Below are 19537 nucleotides of genomic sequence, written 5' to 3' on the forward strand. Positions count from 1 at the left end.
ATGTGGCAGCCGCGAGACCTCAGGAGCCGGTCCAGGCTGAAGAGGACGAGAGGCATTCCACTCGGGTGGTCGTGGGATCTGCCAGGAGCCAGCCGGACATCTGCCCCTCGTGTGTGCACAGCACCCACGGGACCGCTGTGCCCAACCAGGAGACAGCAAGGTGCCGTGTCTTGACACACACCGGCTTTCGTTGCTGGGCTGCCATCCGAGTGGGGAAGGGGCTCGGAATAGCAGCACCGCTGTTGGTCCCTTTAAAGAAGCTGGGCTGCCCTCAGAATGAGCGCCCGCACCCCTGGGATGCAGGCCTGCCTCTGGCCCTGAGGTGCAGACTCAGCAGCTTAGGGCCCCGCAGAAGATCTGTGACAAGGGTGTGGTCGGAGTGAAAGTCCCCCTTGGCCAGAGCGGATGTGGTAGCTCTGTTCCTGCCCATGGCCTTGGTGATTAATGACCTTCTGTCTTCCTGGCTAGATCTTGTGTATCTGAGTCTTAAGGGCAGGGAGAAGCACACCTCATACCTGTTTTCCCCAGGGCCTGGTGCGCTCAGCACAGAGCAGGTGTGGAGTAAACGTCTGATGGGATCCCGGCAGGACATTTTCACACTCACACCCCATCCAGCCGCCCTGCCCAGCGCCTCCCGGCGGCCGAGCGCGCTGTTAGGTGTGGGATGCAGGGCCCAGGGGAGACGTGGCGCTGCTCTGGGGCTCTCAGCACCCTCTCGCTGGTGGCAGAGGTGCCGCCCCCCACCTGTCTTCTTTATTTGCCAACTGGGCAGCGCAGACCTCTGCACAAGACCGGGACGCAGGTGGTGTTTCATGGTAGGATGAAGGGCTCCTTCTGGATGACCCCAAGCTCCTAGCGAGAGCATTCTTGGTGCTGTGCGCTGACCAGCCCTCCCGGAGCGCCGGTATCCCAGCGCACTCCGACATCACCCTTGGCAAGGCAGGATTCGCGGGGGCAAGGCAGGACGCTACCTGGGCCACCTACTCTTCTCAGCCGGGTGCGGGGTCCCGCCCGGAACGCAGGTCAGGAGTGGGGCGGGGGGGGGGCTCGCGCAGCTGCAGGAGCCTCCGGAGCCGCGTGCGCGCGTGCGCGGAGGGGGCGGGGCGGGCAGCGCGGGTCGCGAGGGCCTTTCCCACACCTCGTGCCTCCGCTGCGGTCCCAGCTCCCCGCGCGCCCTAGCCTGACCCACGTGTGCAGACACGCGCGCCTGTGTGTGTGTAGCCGGCAGACCTTGTGCCCGGGTCGGACAGGCCTCGTGGGCACAGGGGGCGGCGGCCAGCTGGACAGCGGCCGCGCTTCTTTCCCTTCCAGTCCTCCGCAGCACTTTCCTCTGGGGAGGTTTCCTTGGGTCGTGGTACCTCCAGCCATTCCCCTCCCCTCCCGCTCCCGCTCCCGCTCCCTTCTCTCCCCGGAAAGAGGCCAGCGCCTTGCGCTGAAGGTTCTGGTTCACCCCGGCTCCGGAGCCCTTGACATTTAGCGAGGCTCGCGGCGCACTGGTGTAGGCACCAGGCAGAACGCTAATCCCATTAAAGCTGTGGTGTCATCCGGGAGGGAGGCTGCCCCCCGCAGTCCTCGCGCTCATTGGCCGAATGCAAACCAGGGGGCGGGGCTGAGGGCCGGGGAGGGGGCTCCGGAGATTTCGGAGTCGGGAGTCGGGCCGGGATTTCGCAGGGGGAGCCCAGCGGTTGCGGCTGCGGCGGATCACTCGGCACTGCCCGCCGCGCGGCCGGGCAGCCCAGGGCCGGGGGCAGCTCCGCCAAGTCGCGGGGCGAGAGGAGGCGGGCACCCGCAACGTGGCCGGGCCGGGCCGGGCTGGGACGGGGAGAGGGGTGCCGGGGAGCCCGGAGCCGGGCGCCCGGGTGCCTCGCGTGGAGCGGCGGTGCGCCCGGGAGGCGAGCCGACGCTCGGGAACGAGCAAGCAAATCGCTGCCTCCCCAAAGACGCTAAGTTACGCAGGCCAGCCGGTTCCCGGGGAGCGCGCGTGGAGCCGCGCCGCACCGCGCCGCAGAGCCCTCCCGGGCCGGCCGGCGAGGAGCGGGGCGCCGGCACCCCCAGCGCGGGGTCCGGCCGGCAGTGCGCCCCGGAACTGAGCGGCGGCGTTCGAGGCTCCTCCGACCCGCCCGCAGCCCGCGCCCGACTCGGGCGCCCCCTCCGTGCCACTCCGGGAGCGATGCCCCCCGCCCCCCGCGCCCCCCGGGAGCGACGCGAGCATGGAGAAGTCGAGTAGCGAGGATTCTTCGATCCACCGGAGTCCATCTTTGGACAGCAAGGACTCGGACTTTGCCAAGCCGTCCACCTCGGGCCGCCCGTTCGGCCGCGGCTTCACGGCCGGCGCCTTCTACGGCACCGCGGGCTCCCGTGGCCCGAGCAGCGCCGAGGCTGGCGTGAAGACCGACAAGTACGATGCGCCCAAAGGCAGCAAGTACGTGGTGTTTTACCTGGACCTGTCCTTTGTTCTCCTCCTAGAATTTAAGAAGTGCAACATGGCCAGAGGCTGCCTCTGCTGCTTGAAGTACACGATGTTCCTCTTCAATCTGATATTCTGGGTAAGTCCTTGCCAGTATCTCCCCTTGGTCTCCTCTCTTCTCTCCTTAAGCACGATACCCTCTTCCCCTTCGGAGCTGCATTGCTTTGCTCTCTGCACAGCGGTAAGTGGGTTTTAAAAAACCGTTCCCCCGGCCGCCCCCACCACTTTCATTCATCTTTCTCTTCCCTTCTCTCTCCTTGGTGGCTGAATGGAGGCTGCAACTTGCCTGTCTTCCGGGAGAGACTTGTTCTACTCCTGGGAGGCTGCTGAAGTTTGCCGCCACCTTCTCCCCCTGTAAGAAACCCGTGCCCCCAGCTGGGTAATGTGCAGAAATAGGTGTGGTGCCGGAATTTTTAACAGCTGTGACCTTGAGTTGAATTCAAGCCGAAGTGCGGATGGTTTTCCGAGTTTCTTCTTGTATTTCTCCTGAACATGCACGAACACAGTCTGCGGCACTTCTCGGGTGTGAGATGGGGGGAGCGGTAGAGGTCACGCCCTCCTGCTCCTCTCAGGGAATCCCAGGAAAAGGAGAAGGAGCCCCTATCCCAGGCCGAGGCACCAGCTCGCTGGCCCGCAGCTCTGCCCCCCGCGAGTTAGGGCTTGTGCGCAGAGGGAGGGTGTGGGAGGGGTGCTGCCATCGGGCGGTGGCAGCTGCTTTTGAGGGACTGCAGTGGACTGGGCAGGGAGCGGGCCGGCCATGTGCTCCCGCCGTGGGACCCAGAGCCTGGAAGGGACAAAGGGAGTGCCCCATCCTTGGTGAGAGAGGAGGTTCTGGAGAAGGTGCCAGCGGGTGGGGCAGCTCGGAATTGTGCTCCGTCCCCTGTTACTCTCCTGCCCCTTGTGCCCCCGCGCACAAGAAATACTAGGCGAATTTGAAAACTTCTTAAATGCATTTCTGACTCTTCCTTCATCCCAACTGCTGCCTCGGCCTTTCTTCTCTGGAGCCCAGACGTAGTCAGCACAGATGTTTGGCTCCGCCCCAGGGCTGTCCTCCTCCCTTGAGGAGGCTGTCCGCTGCCCGTGGTCCAGGAGGAGCCCGGGGGCAGGAGGGTCACCCAGTGCGGGGGGCTGGGTACGGTGTGCTTTGGTGTTCAGTGCTTGTGTGAACTGACCCACTTTAACTGAAAAACTTTCATGGGCGTGTATGGGTGGATGACTTTTCCCTGGCAAGGGGAGAGCTCAGGCCTGGGCGGGAGGGAGACTGGGCTCTGGCCTTGGTTCTGCACCAGCTCTTTGTGTGACCTTGGGCAAATCACTTTATCCGGCCAACGGGGGGGCAGTCGTGATGGTCCCCCTCACAGCCTCGCCTCCTTAGTTATGGGACGTCCTGCCTCCTTACCTTCTCTCTGCGGGGGGAGCCCCCTTCCCTTCTCTTCCGAGGAGCCTGGTCTGCAATCTTTTGAGTAGGATTTCCCCAGGTCTGGGTCTGGGCCACTGCTGGTAAGATGGTATCTGTCCTGGGGTGAGGGTTTTGTGGAAACTGGGCAGATCCACTGGAATGTCAAGAATGATCTTGTGGCTGCCTCTGGGCAAGTACTCCTGGTCCTCTGGCTCGTCTGCGTTTGCCAGCATCCGTGTCAGCCAGGCACTGGTGTGTGTTTCTCTGGGGCCTGCGGATTTCCATGAATGCTGCCCATTCATTGTGCATGGCTTCCCTCTCTGTCCTTGCTCTCAGTCTCCGCCTACCTTTCTGCCTTGCCCCACTCTTACTAGAAAGACCCTCCTGGGACGCTCGGTGCCCTGGCCGGTACCTCCCACTCAAACGCGCTGCTCCCCGCCCCCACCCCGCCACCTGCTGGCAAGAGTAGGTATAACTGCGTGTGCCGCCTTTTTTTTTTTTTTTTTTCCCGGGCGTTTAGGGACCTTCCCACGCGCTAGCTAGTGTTGTGGTCTGTGCCCTGCACATGGAAAGCACTGGTTGTGTGTTTGTGAGTGAATGAAGGGAGGGTCAGCGCAGTAAATCCACACATGTGGTAGGGATTCCCAATCCCACGTGATGGGAAAGAGAAGTTAGTTCTCAAACTTGCCAGTGATGAAGGCTGTCCTGGCGCCTTAGCTGTGGGGTGACCAGCGACTTTCTGTCTTCCTGTGGTTAATGAACCGGTCAGTGGAATGGCCTTCCCTTTTGGTTATAGCGAGAGAACTTACTCTTCCTAATAAGAAAGTGCCTACCCCCTCTCTCTTACCAGGCAAGGACTCGATTTCTCCTAGTCTCTGACTTTTCTGGCTACTTAACTATTTTGAGAATTCCCACAACATGCTATGAGCTGGGAAAAATTTTGAGTCTCAGAGACCCAGTTCTTTCATGCTTGTAGCGTCTGGGATGATGAAATTAGGCCTAGACCTTAGGAGAGATGGAAAATTCAGCAGAAGAGAAACGGATGCTTGTGTGTGTGAGAGTGTTGGCCGCTGCGTTTCTTGGCAGGTGGAGGAGCAGGTGTGGCCAGGACTTGGGCTTGTGCGCTCCTGTGCGCCGGTCCAGCACAGGCTTCCTGCGGGAGGTGCGTGGGCCTGAAATAGAAGGAGCAGTGGGGGGAAGAGCCAACTCGGAAGAGAAGGAGCGAAGGCGGGTGGTGTTGGTGGTGAGGCAGGACCTCTGGAGACCCCTGCTGCTTCCAGGGCACCAGGGAGGCAAGGACAGATGTGAGTGAGAGGGTGGGCGCGAGGAGGTGTGTGGGGCTGGTCAGCATCACGCCCTCTGGGACCCAGAGCGATTGCTAGGACTTATGTAGCCGTGACTTTCTAGTCTCGTGGCTCAGAGCCCAAAAGGAGGCTTTTCTGAGGAATTAGAATTGAACCTGAGGCCTGCAGTCAATAGATCGAGATCTCCCCATGGATCCTGAAGCCTACCTGGTCGTTCTCCAAACCCACCGCTGTGGCCACACCGCCTGCCTCCCGGGAGCCCGCTGGGCACTGCCAGGAGAGGTGCAGCTGCCTCACGCTGCAGCCCCTCGCAGGCCTGAGCGGGCCTGGTTCTTTGCCACTGGGTGGAGCTTCTAGGGTATTGGTATTGGCGAGGGCCCGGGTGACATCACCGGGGGCAGGATGGAGGTGGAGCTGTGCGCTGGCCTCCTCCTCCTCCTCCTCCTCCTCCTCCTCCTCCTTCTGAGGAAGGAAAGGGTAGGTGCCTTGCAGGCTGCTGGGCGCCTGCCTGTGGGGAGGGGGAGGGGACGGCGTCCAGGACTGCCCCTGGCACCGCCGCCTAGAGCCAGCCGGTGCTAGCCAGGTTGGCGCCCGGGGCAGCGTTTCTGAGGGCCTGATATAGACTGTGGGGTAGAGGTCAGCCTGCCTGAATGAGTCCCACCTCCTCCGTGCCCGTGCATGCCCCAGCCGGCTCCTCAGAGGGAATGCTGGCTTCCAGGTGGATGCGAAATGGGCTGGCACAGAAGTTTCCCCATACTGAGGGGCCTGTCCACCGGGAGTCCAGCCGCCCCAGGTATCTCTCTTCGTCTCAGCCCCGTCTCTCAATCCTCCCGGGACCATCTGGTGGAATACTCCAGGCAGAGATTAAGCGAAGCTAAGCCCCTCCAGGAGGGCACAGAAGGCTCAGAGCTTTCAACTCTTGAGTATCGGGGTGAGCCCTGCGTGCTGGGGGCCTTTGTCCCTTTCTCGGGATGCAAATCGTGATCCCATCCCACATCCTCCCAACCCGAACTGGGCTCCCGTCGGGTGGGGGCGCCGGCTGGGAGCGGGGCTGGCGTGGCCGGTGTAATCGCCACTCAGAGCACTGGCCCCTTTGCACGCTCGCCAGCAGAGCGGTCCCATCACTTTCAGTCGTGGCTGGCAGAGCGGTGACCTTCTGGCCTCACCGCGAAGTCTATTCCTTGTGGACTGGTCCCTTAAGAAAGGACGGTTAGCCAAGGAGGCAGCGTTCAGGGTGCCTGCCGGGGCAGGAGAAGGGCCGGCGCGGGGCTGCCTGCACCGGGTGTCGGGCGGGCACCCCGGTGAACCTCCCCTACGTGGGGGCCTTCGCGGCCCGGCCCCTCTCAGGCCGCTTACTCTGCCTCTGGGCGCGGGCAGCGTGGTCACAGCTCTCCAGCCACCTTGGAGGCACGCGTTTGGTACTGGCTGGGCCGCCAGTGGATGCCGTAGCTGCCCTAGCTGCCCTGTGTCCGTGAAGCCCAGGAGAGGGTCTGGTACGGTCCGGGCTGGGCGGCCTGGAGTGTCCTGAGCCTGTGGGCCGCCTTCTGTCTGGGAACGGAAGTCGTGAGTGGGCCGAGGGCTCAGAACAGAGTCCCAACAGGAGATACAGGCCACGCTGGGCAGCGAGAGGCACGTACGCAGAGGCTTCCCAAAGGCTCCGGCCAGCTCCCCGGAGGGCGGCTACACGTGGGTCCTGATCCTCGGGGTGGGTCAGGCCTGGCTCTGCTCGGGGAGGGGGGCTGATGCCCCGAGACCCGGCAGTGTGGCCGTGAGGGAATGCCGGCTCTGTGTGCGCTTCCTTTCCAAAGCATTAAAAATTAAACTTCCTTGTCTTGATATCTATTTTTAAATCATGTCAGAGCCAGCATTGGTGTCAGTCAAGAGGGGGTGGGGAGGAGGAGGGTAAGGAAGAGAGAGTTCCGCTGAAACGGGGGGAAGCGCTGTCACCCCGGTGGGGCAAGGGCCGCAGGCCTGTCCCCTATCCTGCTGCCCTGAGGGGCACAGGAAAAGCCACAGGCCTCCTCCCCAGGCCTCCGCAGAGGCTGGGGCCTCGCCCTCCCCTGCCTCCGCGTGCCTGGCTGCCCTGGGCTGAACTTGGCGGCGGGCTGTGGGGCTTACTGGGCTGTAGGGTCCCAATCGAGCTGGTTCACTCATGCCACAACTATTTCCTGAATGTCCGCTGCGTGTGCAGGAGCCTGCAGCGCTGAGGACCGGCTGACTGGGCTCGCACAGGGCAGATCAGCTTTCCCGGGCCAGGAAGTCGTGGATGGAGAGGTCACCTGGCCCGTCCTCCCCCAGGCACCAGAGCACGGAACCCCCCCTCCCCCTCCCCAGCATCCTGGGCCGGGGCGGCGGCAGGCCTGGGCTCTGCATCCGTCCCGGGGGCCTGACTTGACCTGTCCTTCCCTTGCCCCATGCCGTGGGATGGCTGTCTCGCTCCCTCTAAAATGTTTGCGTCCATCAGGAATAGAGGGGAGGAAAAACAGCCCGTTTCTTTTAGGAGCATCTGAGTTTGGAGAAAAGAATTAGTGAGTTGTGTCTTTTCTGTTTCTTCTCATGGAAAGGGCTGAGTGGGCGCTCTGTGGCTCGTGTGCCCTGCGTGCGTTTACCGAGCACCTGCTGGTAGCCAGGTCCCTGGGAGCAGGCAGGTGCATAAACAGATAATGACAGTTCTGGGCAGTAAGTGCTCAGTCGAGCTTCCGAGTAGAGTAATTCACGCTGCTTAATAGAGACGAGGTACGGAGATGACAGTGACAGCGGGGCTTGGGAGGATGGATAGGAGTTTGCTGGGTACATGAGGGCGGGGTTCCGGGCTGGGGAGAAGGGTGACCCAGACTGAGCCTCCTGCACGTGTGCAACGGGCCGAACGTAGGGAAACAAAGGGCGGTATCAGCCTGCTGGTGCCAGCCGAGGGCGGCTCCCTGGCGAGTTCCGGGACGCCGTTCGGTTTGTCGCCAGGGCTCTGCGGAACGGGGTGCTTTGCTCTTCGGGCGGTGAGACCCCCGAGGCAGGTCTTGAGGTGCCGCTCGGGCTGCAAAAAGCTGTCGCTGTCGCCGACGCAGCTTTCTGAGACGCCCGGCCGCTCCCCTTCGGCTGCCATGTACCTGCTTCCGTGGTTCCAGCTCGCAAGCTCTGAGGCTGAAGCAAATCCGTCGGGCAGGGTTAAGTCTTCTGAGCCAGCTTCGTCCCTGCTCATGCTTGAAAGCTCATCTGCCAGCAGGAGGCGGGGCGGGGTGGGGGAGGGGGGCATTGGGGCAGGGACATGACAAGTGGCACGTGGAGGGGAGGGTGAGCAGCTCGGGGTGGAGACGGGGCTCTCCCCCGACACCCGCCGCTCTTCCTGCAGGAAGGCCCTGGAAGGGGAGGCCACAGGGTTTCAGATCCTCTTCCTCGTGTGGGGAGCTCGGTACCACGCAGGAGGCCGGGTTAGGCGGCTGGTGCGGGGGTGCCTGCCTTCAGGGAGCTTTCCCATCCGTTCCGGGGCTCTTCCCTAGGGAGTAGGTTTGGATCACCCAGGCAGCCGCGTACGCGGACAGAGGCCGCCGTGCCCCTTGACCTACGGCCTACCGACTCAGAGCGTGCAGGAACGAGGCCCGCGTTGTGAAGCGTTCATACCCCTCCTGGTGTCTGGGCTTCCTCACGCGTGACAGTATCACCTGTCCTGCAGGGCTGTTGCCGGGGGCCCAGGTGAGGTGGTGTGTGCGTGACAGAGGTCCGCTTCTTAGCGGGATGCTGGCACGCCGGACTCCGTGACCAGGGGTTGCAGGTGCTGTCACCGCCCTCCTGCGGGGACAGCCTGGACCCCCAGGGAGCCCCCCGCAGTGAGTCAGGTGCCCAGGGCTGGTGGGACAGTGTGGGCAGGGCTTTGGAGCCTGGACGGAGCTCCAGATGTCTCGTCAGGCTGGGGAGAGTTCCAGATGTCCTCTGGTCTCGGGGGTACGTGGTAGAAATGGGGAGGCGGCTCTGTGGGAACGGAGGATGGGGCGGAAGGCAGTGCGGGGGGGCCGGGGTCTCGGACGCGGGGGCCTGCAGCTGCCCTGCCGCACCGCACTCTTCTCAGTTGGGCCACGCCCTCCCCTGCCTCCCTTTGTTCCCGGTGCCATGAATCGGGCCGGCTGGGCCTGTGGTCACATGGCAGGGTCCCACGATCCCCTGCCCTGGGCGCTCCAAGGGGAGGTCACGGCGCCCACTCAGGGCTGGGCTCTGCCGGGCAGCTTGGCTGTGACCTGAGCTGACAAAAGACAGGCAACTAGGGCCTCCAGGTCACTTTACTAAACAGAAAAATGGTCGCTTAAAACTTTTTTCAAATAGCAGAATACATCGTGTCTAAATTCATATAAAGATGTATATAACGAACATGTGCCCACCACGTAGTTTAAGAAGTGAAACATCATCTACACCTGCGAAGCCTCTGTGTGGTCCCCCCGGTCTCGCCCCAGCACGCTGCCTAGAGAGAACCATTCTCCTTACGTTTTGTGTGAAGTACATTTCTTTACGGTTTCGCACACGTGTATGCACCCTTAAACGCCACATCGTTTGGCTTGGCTTGTTCTTAAACTTTTGGTAGTTGGAAGCATATTCTGACTTTTTAAAATTCGGCATTCCGTTTATTGACTCACCCGTGTTCATGTGTGCGATGCTAGTGCCTTTATTTTTGCTGCTCCATGAGGTTCTGCTGTGTGTATGTACGTATTCTTCCGGTGACGACATTTGGGTTATTTCCTTCTTTGCAAACATGCTTCTGGAGACGTTCTTGAATAAGCCTCCTGGTGCACATATGCCAGAGTGTCTCTAGGTCCTCGCTTCTGAAAGTGTCTCTGGAGGAGCAGCTCTTTCCCTCCAGTCTTTGGACGGGGCTCTGCTGTGCGTGACCGGTACCCAGCTCCAGCCAGAGGTGACCCCACGGCATCCCGGAGCTTGTTGATCATGAACTTGAATGTTCTGGCCATATCAAGTTGCTCTAAAGTTCCTTAGCGTTGAGCCAGTCCGCGGACCACACGTGGAGAGCTGCTTTAGGAAACATAGCAAGGATTGGCATTGAGGAGTTTTAGAATACTTGCATTTCCGCTTTATTGGAGAACGACAGATTATTTTCCAAACTGGAAACATCGATTGACATTTCCCCCCGTGGAATGGCAACTGAAGATGGAAAGCTTGGGGCATTCTCTGATACGGTGGGTGTGAAGTGCTGTGTTATGTTTTAAATCGGCACCTCTCTGATGACTGGTCGACATCTTTTCATAGGCTTGTCAGCCATTGTTTTCTCTTCTGTGAATGCCTCTTGACGTTTTCGTCCATTTTCCCATAGAGTTGTTTGCCTTTTCTTCCTAATTTTTAGGAGTTTTATTTATGTCCTGGATACTCATCCGTTGTCTGCTACGTGTACCACAAACACAGTTGACAGCTTCCAGTTTGTAGCTTGTCTTTTCACTTTCTTCAGAGGTCTTTTGATAAACAAATTCTTTAAATTAATTTAGGCAAACTTATCAGTCTCTTTTCTTTGGGAGATGGTACTTTTTATGTATTATTATCACAACATAATAGACGCTCGCATTCATGAGGGTCTGAATGAATGGATGCATATGATCAAAGACGAGTCCCTGTATTTATTTCTGAAGGCTTTACTTTTCATATTTGAGTGTTTCGTAGCCCTGGAATGTATATCTGCGTGCCATGTGAGCAGGGCTCCGACCCCTCTCTCCCCTTGTAACATCAGCTGCCTGAGCCCCCCGAGCTGGCCAGGCCCCTTCTCCCCCACGGATGGGTACCTTGCACCTTTCCCTGTGCTACACTGTCTGAATTACGGCCACTTTGTCACAAGTCTCCGTAAGTCGTGAGGCAAGTCCGTCCATCTTATGCTTTTCAAGAATGCTTGGGCTATTCTCGGACCTTTGTCCTTTTGTGTAAGTTTTGGAATCAGTTTGTCTAGTTTCACCAAAAAGCAATCCATCGACCCCATCCCCCAGCCCTGGTGGTATTTTGATTGTCCTTTCATTGAATCTCTTGATCAACCTGGGGAGAACTGCCATCTGTGTGTCTGCGTTCATGAGTATAAGTTGTATTCTCAACGTGCATTTCTGTTCACGGACGTGGTCTACAACCCGCATCAGGCCTCTAACGTTCTCCGTGAGGGTCTTACGCGTTTTCCGCTGAGTGCAGACTTTTGAGCCTCCATCCTTTCCCAGGGGTGGTTCTGGTGTGAGGGATGAGGGGGAGGCGGCTATGAAAGGAACAGTGAAAGAGGGAAGGAAGGGTTAGAGTCCCCTCTGGGAGGAGAGGAGCTGAGGGAACCCCCAAAGCAAACAACACTCGGTCCCTGGTGCCTGTCCAGGGCCTCCACGTGGCCCGTGCTTGAGTCGGGCAGGGGTGTGCGTGTCTCCCTCCAGCGCCTGTCCTCCCCCCGGGCAGGGAAGGCCCTTTCAGAAGTCGCAGAGCGCAGGACCCTGGGGTCCAGGGTAGAAGCAGAGGGATGGGGTCAGGGGGCAGCCGCTGTGTGTCTCTGTGTGAAGATGCTGTGATGGCACCGAGGGCGGGGCAGGTTCCTGAGGGTTTTTACAGTGGCCCCACTGCATGGCGTGTGGTTCCCCGAGCAGGGATCGAACCCACGCCCCCAGCAGTGAAAGCGTGGAGTCTTAAGCACCAGACCGCCAGGGAGGTCCCCCTGAGGGTTTTTTAAATGTCCTCGTGTTCCACTGGTCTGGTTCTGCGCTTGCATCTTCCCCACGGTATCCAAATTGTACGTTCTCAGAGCTTCCCCCCATACGCACACCTACACAGTTACGTATGCATGTATGTGTACACGTGTGTATACAAACCGAATGCGGTATTTACATACAAACGTGTGTGTATGCCGTGTGACTGTATAAACAGTCAAAACACACTTGTAGTGTAAGTATGTGCGTATATACTTATACATATATGAGCATGTATATTCAGAGAGATTCCCTCCAAGTGCGTGTGACCTTGGGTATAAGCTGGCATCTTCCTCTAAGCATCTCACGTTCCCGATGGATTCTGTACAAGCTGAGGCTCCCAGATTGTAAGCACCGCACACCAGGCAGGGCTAACTCAGGAGCACAGAATATATCTCCCCATTTATCTCTCTGTCTGTGAGCAGTTCCCAGCAGTGTCAGATGGCATCTGGGGGCAAATCACTTGAGCAGACCTCTCTTATTTTTGCCGGCCCAGCTTCCTTTTCCCTTCTCTGGGTACCCGCACCCCTGTTTTTCTCTCTGTGGGTCTTTCAGTATCTATGAAGGATACCAGGTGGGCTCGCAGGCTGGGAGGGAAGGCTGAGTAGCAGGCCACACATGGGTCAGGGACCAGCCAGGGTGCTCCGGGGCTCCGGTTCCAGGAGCTGATGGTGAGCTTGACCCCGTGGACTCTGTCAGGATGTGTCAGCTCCTGCCGCTTTGGCCCTTGGATCTCACTCTTCAAGAGTTGGCTTCCCTGGGAGAGAGTCTGGCTGGTCACGAGCCCCCCCTTGGGCAGGGGTGAGCAGAGCAGCCGGCCGGCCGGGACGGGGCCGTCCGCACCGGGCAGGAGGAGAATGTCCTGAAGAAAAACGGGTGCTGATACCAAAGAAGGGGAGGGCAGAACGGGAGATGAAGCGCTTGCCCCCCCAATGCCAGATGCTGCTGCTGCTGCTGCTGGGGTTTGCGCATCCCCTGAGATGTACCTGCCCCACTTCCTGGAGAGAGGGGGCAGGCGCAGGTGGGGAGGCGAGACCCAGGGCAGTGGGGCAGCTGCTGCCCCGCCCAGCGACCCTGGTTCTGTTCACACGGCCGCGCCAACCGCCTCTGCTGGTGAGATGGGCAGCCGGCGCTACTCCGTGTGCCCGGCGCCTGGCTGTGCCGTCCAGGTGTGTGCGAGTCGCTCAGGGGCAGGTGTTCTGGGCGCCCCGGAGGCAGGCCACTCTTTGGGGCATCTCTCGGCAGGGCACACTCCTGGATCCTAGCCAGTCAGCCCCGTTCCACACCCCTCCCCGGTGACCACCGCTGGGCAGAGGCCCGGCCAGCCGATGCCCTGGGCTGTGCCTGCCGGGCCGCGCTGTTCTTTTAGCCCCGCCCTGGGTTGTGCTGACCTTGCTCGCTGCCCAGTCCCTGGGTTCCCCAAAATGTGTCCTCAGGGATGAGCCCCGGTTCGCTAACCCCCAGGCTGGCCTGGACGAGAGGCAGGCGCGTGAGAAAGGGGGCCCGAGGCCAGCGGGGTGCAGACCTGGAGCGGGACCCCGGGAAGGAGGTGAGCCCGGAGGAGGAGGGGGTCCTCCACAGGGTGCCTGCCCGTGGGCACCCCTCGGGGGTGGAGGGGACCCTGTGCTGAGTGCCTGCCGTGTCTGGGGGCGGGCGGTGTCAGCGTGCCCGTGCCCAGCCCCTGCCGTCTGTCTTCTGAGCACAGCAGGCTTGACGGAGCAAAGCAGGTCTCAGGGAGTAGCTGAGGGCCAGAAAGGACAGGGCCCCAGGACCCGGAGGGTGGGAGGTGTACCGCTGGGGAGAAGGCAGGGCAGGACAGTCACGAGAAGGTTCTGCATGAGAGGGAGCGGGGGGGAGCATGGAGGACGAGGGGGCAGGCAAAAGAAGGTGGTATGGAAGACGGACAAGAGGCTAGCGCGTGGGGCTTGAAGCAGGGGGTGGTGGGCGGGGGCTTGCTCCCTGGCGCGGTCCATGGCAGCCAGTGGGTGGTAGAGACTGCAGGTGGCAGGTCTGGAGAACAGGTGGGTGTGGCCTGGCCCACAGACCCCAACGCCCCTCTGCAGGGGGCTGTAAGGCAAGGGTGGCTGCTGGCGGGACCTTGCCGAGCCTTCTGTGCTGGAGCAGCGGCCCCAGGGTTCTCTCTGGGGGCGGTCACGTGTGTTCCCAGGCCCAGCCGTGCTCCCCGCCTGTGGGCAAGAGCGAGCGACAGCTTGTCAGGCCGAGGAGCCTGGGCCCTGGGCAAGAGATCTCTGCTGTCTGAGCCGCTTAGGACACGAGTCCTGACTGGGCCCTGAGGCCTGGGGACCCTCGGGGGGGCCGGGGGGAGGAACGTGCCTGCAGTCAGAAGAGCTGAGTGCACAAGGTGCTTGATTCCTTACCATTTATGGCAGCCAAAGAGAGCGGTGCAGGCCTGTCCCCTCCCCTCCGCCTCGAGCCCCCCCTGCCTGCCCCTTTCTCAGCTTGCCTGATGGGAGGAGGGGCGTCTGTGTGGAAAGCGCATGTTGAGCTGAAAGCTGTGGGAGGATTGACAGGATTCTCAGCATCGCTGATTTGTTTCCTCTCCTCCCTCATGGATGGAGGCTCCTCACATCTTGTTGCGGTTGAGTGGGCAGGGCAGGGCAGACGCCCCTCCAGCAGCCTGTGAGATCCTGGTGGGCCCAGCCACCAAGGCTACGTTTCCTCCCGGTTCTACAATAGAAGTGCTGAGTCCCGCTTTTCATGTAAGACATGCACCAGTTAACTCTTCAGTTGCACCTGGGATCCAGGTGGCAGAGTGGGAAAGAGCTGCGCATGGTCACAGAGCCCTGGGTTCTAGCCCCAGCAGTTGCTAACTGGCTGTGTGACCCTGGACACGTTACTTCCCCTCTCTGGGCCTAAGTTTCCACATCTGCACAATGGTAGACTTGGACCAGCTCACCTCGAAGACCCCTTCGGGCTCTGACAGCCTCTGATTTTTATGCATTTCTTTTGCTCCCTTTGTGTTTTCAAAGAGCTGGTGATTCTTGAGATGCTTTGTCTTCCTCTTCCTCTTGGGTGGAGTGAGGGACCAGGGATGGAGTTCTTTACATCTCACAAGCGGGGAAACTGAGGCCAGTGTGAGGGAGGGGACCCATCAGGCAGGACTGGGTGTGTCCTCCGTGTGCTGGAACGTGCTCTCTGAGCCTCGTCAAACTGCCCCAGGTCCTGCTCTGCCTCGGGGCTCCCGGCCGGGAGCTGGGCCCAGGCACAGGGGCTCTGGATTCCACGGCCCACCCGAGGGCAGGAAGAGATGGGAGTCTGGCTAGGCATTCAGCCACAGCAGCCCCCGCCTCCCTGCTTGGGACGGCTGTCACCACCAAGCAGGTAACGAGGGGCGGGCTGCTTTATTCAGCGCCCCCAGTGCTGCATTTGACACCCAGCGCGCTGCCTGTGCGGCTCCCTTCCTGTTGTTAGAAAGACGCCTTAATGACTACTGTTCCAACTGCACCCTCCCGCACTGGGAAGGGCTTTCTTTCCCCTCCTGCTTCCCCAGCCCCTGCTCCTCCAGTCCTCCGCCCCAGCCCTGGCACCTCCCCATCCAGCTGTACTTGGAGCCGCTGCCTTTGAGAAAACAAACAAACAAACAAACATTCCCCGCCCCGCCAACTCACAGCTCCAGGCTGTGATGCTGTCCCTTCCTTGTGAACACAGGGACTGTCCCGCTACCCCACTGGAAAGGACACATGCAGTTTCACTTCCTGCCGTCCGCCACCGCTGGCTGCATCTCCCCTTCCTCTCAGCCCCTCCTCTGTCCTTCTGACTTTGCCGTGAGGGCTGCGGGCTGGGCTCCCGTGGAAGGAGCCTCGACGGGAGTGCGGGTTCCCCTCGCAGCCCTGCCTTGGCTTCCCCGTGCGGACCTCACCTTCTCATCTGTAAGATGGGGATAAACCTTAACTCTTGGCTGGCCAGCCGGGGAGAATTGTCCGCAGGACACGCTGAGGTGTTTGGGAAGGTCTCTGAAGTCTGTAAAGGGTGATGCTGGTGTAAACTGGGGTGACTGTCCTGTTCTTTCTGTAACCTCCCGTGGTGCTGTGTCCGTGTTTCCATTTCCGGGTGGGCCCGAAGGCCCACAGTGGGTGTTCCCTGAGGCATTTCACCCTCCAGGCAGCCTCGCTGTGTGGTCCTGGTTCCCACAGGCCGCCTGCCCGGGTGCCCACGGAGGCCGGTACCTCAGCAGAGCCTGCTCGAGGCCGCCTGCGAAGTGGGGTGTCGGGCGGGAGCCCCCTCCGACATCCCCGAGGCTCTGCGCTGGGTCAGAGGGGGGAAGGTGGGCCGGACCGGGAGTACCTGCAAGCGCTGGAGAGAGCTGCTCTGTCACGCTGGTCCTGGCTCCTGGCTGCCGTCAGGGCTCCTGAGGGCACAGTGGGGCACCCTGCGTGTCCCAGGATCACAGAGCATGGACCCTGCGCCCCAGGGCTGCTGTTGGGGCCGCGCCCGGCTCCGTGCTGGAGGAGCCTCCCGGGCAGGCCCTTTGCTGGCGGCCCCGAGTCTGCGCTGGGACTGGTAGTAGTTTGGGTGCATTTGCTTCTTGGCTTTAACTGCCCCTTGGGGGTGTGCAACCCGGGCTTCCGTCCTCTGCTGCACAGAGCCACCCGCCTGTGCTTCAGCCGTGGATAGTGGAGGTAGGTTCCGGGGGCGGGATGTCGCCCGCATCGCTGTGGACCCACACGAGGGGACCAGGACCCTTTCCCTCCCACCCCGGGCACTCACACCAGGGCAGGTGTGCGGGTGGGGCGGGGCGGGGGGCAGCTTCTCCAAGCTCGTCCTCTCGGTTTTGTAGTGACTTGGAGGCACCCGAAGCACGTCTTCCCCTTAGAGCGTCAAAGGCCTTATTTTGCTTGTAGGGAGGCTGAGTCATAGGGGAGGTGTTATGTCGGGGGTCCAGGCCACACCGGGAATCAATGAAGCCCGCTTGGCTGCGCTGGAGCCACTGGCACCATACCCGGGTAGGCACGGAACCCGAGTGTATTAGGTGGGTCAGGAGGTGGCCTGGCTCCCAGGGTGGGTGGGTCCCTGAGGGGTCAGCTGCTGCCCCTTGCCTGCTTCCACTGACGTCCACTGTGGGCCGGTCTCTCCAGGGAGCTGTGGGCGTCCTGGGGGAACGTGGACCTCCTTTGCCAAGGCCCTGACCTCCAGCCTTTAGACAGACACCCATGGCCCCTTGCTTCAGGGGGCTCTGAGGAACCTTCTGGATCCTTGTGAAATTCCAGGCCAGGCCGCTAGCCCAAGGGCCCACCGTCCCGGGGAGGTGGCTAGGCTGCCAGAATGCACCTCTGAACCAGGGTTGGAGGAGGGGCTGGGGAGGAGGGGGAAGGGGCAGAGGGCATCCTCTTGCCTTGCCGCTTGACTTGCTGCAGTTATTTTTCTGTGTCTCTCTCTGTCTGGTGTTCCCAAACTTCTATTCGTGCCTCTCTCCCTCTGGGTTCTTGTCACCTGGATATTAGGAGGTACTGGGAGGTGAGCCTCCATGCTCCCCTGGTGCCACCCCTGAGCTGGAATCCTGGGACCGAGGTGAAGGCAGACCTGGAGCCCTTCTGGGAAGGCATCTCGGGTCCCCTGACAGAGATGCCCACTGCCCAGCTTGGGGACGACTTAGGTCTCGCGTTCCCGGTGCTGGAGAAGGCAGTGACCCCACCGCACCCAGCGCCCTTTCTCTGGAGTCTCCCGCATCACCGAGGCAGCGGCGAGGGGCCCCACTGGGCTGGGTGGCCTGGTCTTTGGGAGGGGTGAAGGGTGACCGCCGCTCCAGACCTCACGCGCCTGTGCAGACGCTTTTCTCTCCCTTTCCCTGGGCCCAGGGAATTGGGGCGGGGAGAAGAAGGTCAGACCACACAGACGGGGACTGGCTCTGGCCTCAGCTGTCTCCTGCCCGCGCCCCTGTGCTCACCCTCTCGCCTGCCGCCGACACCCACTTATCCCCCTCCCCTCCCTCCAGGCCTCCCTGGCTGCCCAGGTGGGGGTGAGAGTTACCGTGGTGGGAAGGGCGCCGGCTTCAGAGGCACACAGGTGGGCTTGATTCCTGGCACCGCCGCCTCCTGTTTGTACGAACCGGACCTCCTCATCTGTCAAGTGGCCAGGGAGTAACCGAAACACTGTCTGAAGCGTGTCCAGCGCGCTGTCCCGCCCACGGCGGGCGTGTTGGGTCCAGGTGGGGTGTGTGTGGGCAGCTTTTTGCCGACGTGGGCAGCGTATGTTCGGAACTGGGCTGGGGTCCCGGTCCCTGTTCTCGGCCTCCTTCCCCAGCTGGGCCCTCCTCTCCCCTAGGCTTTGCTTTGGCGCTCTCTCCAGCTGGATGAGGGGGGGTCACTCTGTCCCTCCCACCCCTCCCCCAGCTCCTTCAGGGTGGGAGGGCGGGGCCAGATGAGGAGTGAGTCCAGCCGCCCAGGGCTCTGAGAGGCGGAGGAAATCGAAGGGGGGGTTCTGGGCCTTTTGGATGCTCTACAGGGACTCGGTGTTTAAACTGCAGTTGAAACCTCTCTGAGCTCTGGAGAGGGGGGCCGGGAGGAGGCCCTGGGCCTGCATCAGCCGGAGCTGATGTTTGTTTGTTTGTTTGTTTCTGGCTGTTGGTGGGAGGAGGGGAGACAACATGGGTCGTGGGGCTGCTTCACTGCGAGCACAGGTGGGGCTTCCCTGGGCTCCCTGGTGGCAGGCCTCGGGGTTGGGGGAAGGCCTCTCATCAGGACCACTCGCCAGGTCTCTGACCCCATCCATTACTCCTTCGTTCGTTCGTTCGTTCATTCACGCATTCATTCAGACACCTGCTTATGCAGGGATGAGACGCAGACCTTGTCTCGTCATGACCAGACTGCCTTGACACCTGGAGACATTGTTTTGTATTAAAGGGAAATATTAAAGAAGGCTGAGCAACTGATCGAAGCTTTCCCTTTTTTAAAAGTTTTTTTAAAAATATTTATTTATTTGGTTGTGCCGGGCCTTAGTTACAGCAGGCGGGCTCCTGAGTTGTGGCAGGCATGTGGGATCTAGTTCCCTGACCAGGGATCGAACCCGGGCCCCCTGCATTGGGAGCACGGAGTCTTAACCACAGCACCACCAGGGAAGACCCTTTTTTTTTTTTTTTTTTTAGTTTTGATAAAATTTAATTTAATAACATTATCACTAGGCCATTCAATGCACTTATTATTACATTTCCTTTAAAATTTTTATTGGAGTATAGTTGCTTTACAATGTTGTGTTAGTTTCTGTTGTACAGCAAATGAATCGTCTATATGTATACGTATATCCCCTCTTTTTTGTATTTCCTTCCCATTTAGGTCACCACAGAACATTGAGTAGAGTTCCCTGTGCTATACAGTCAGTTCTCATTAGTTGTCTATTTTATACATAGTATCAATAGTATATATATGTCGATCCCAATCTCCCAATTCACCCCCACCCCCCCACTTTTCCCCCCTTGGTGTCCATATATTTGTTCTCTACGTCTGTGTACCTATTTCTGCTTTGCAAATAGGTTCATCTGTACCATTTTTCTACATTCCACATATAAGCGATATCATACGGTATTTTTCTCTTTCTGACTTACTTCACTCTGTATGACAGTCTCCAGATCCATCCATGTCTCTACAAATAACCCAATTTCGTTCCTTTTTACAGTTGAGTAATATTCCATTGTGTATATGTACCACGTCTTCTTTATCCA

The 19537-nt window shown here is 60.1% G+C and overlaps 1 protein-coding gene across 6 annotated transcripts in view; it reads left to right on the top strand.

The window, feature by feature from the left end:
* TSPAN9 (tetraspanin 9) overlaps positions 1–19537 on the top strand; it is a 185552-nt gene that overhangs the window by 103907 nt on the left and 62108 nt on the right. For 5 of the 6 annotated variants that reach the window (XM_067008548.1, XM_067008551.1, XM_067008550.1 and 2 more), the window contains one exon: positions 2467–2546. In XM_067008548.1, the coding sequence (XP_066864649.1) occupies positions 2484–2546 (63 nt within the window). In that variant the 5' untranslated portion in view covers positions 2467–2483. Of the gene's footprint in view, positions 1–2051; positions 2547–19537 lie in introns of those variants that run through there. The other variant, XM_059081393.2, reaches the window with a different exon arrangement.

Source organism: Kogia breviceps, chromosome 12, assembly GCF_026419965.1.
Source record: "Kogia breviceps isolate mKogBre1 chromosome 12, mKogBre1 haplotype 1, whole genome shotgun sequence".
Taxonomy (NCBI): domain Eukaryota; kingdom Metazoa; phylum Chordata; class Mammalia; order Artiodactyla; family Physeteridae; genus Kogia; species Kogia breviceps.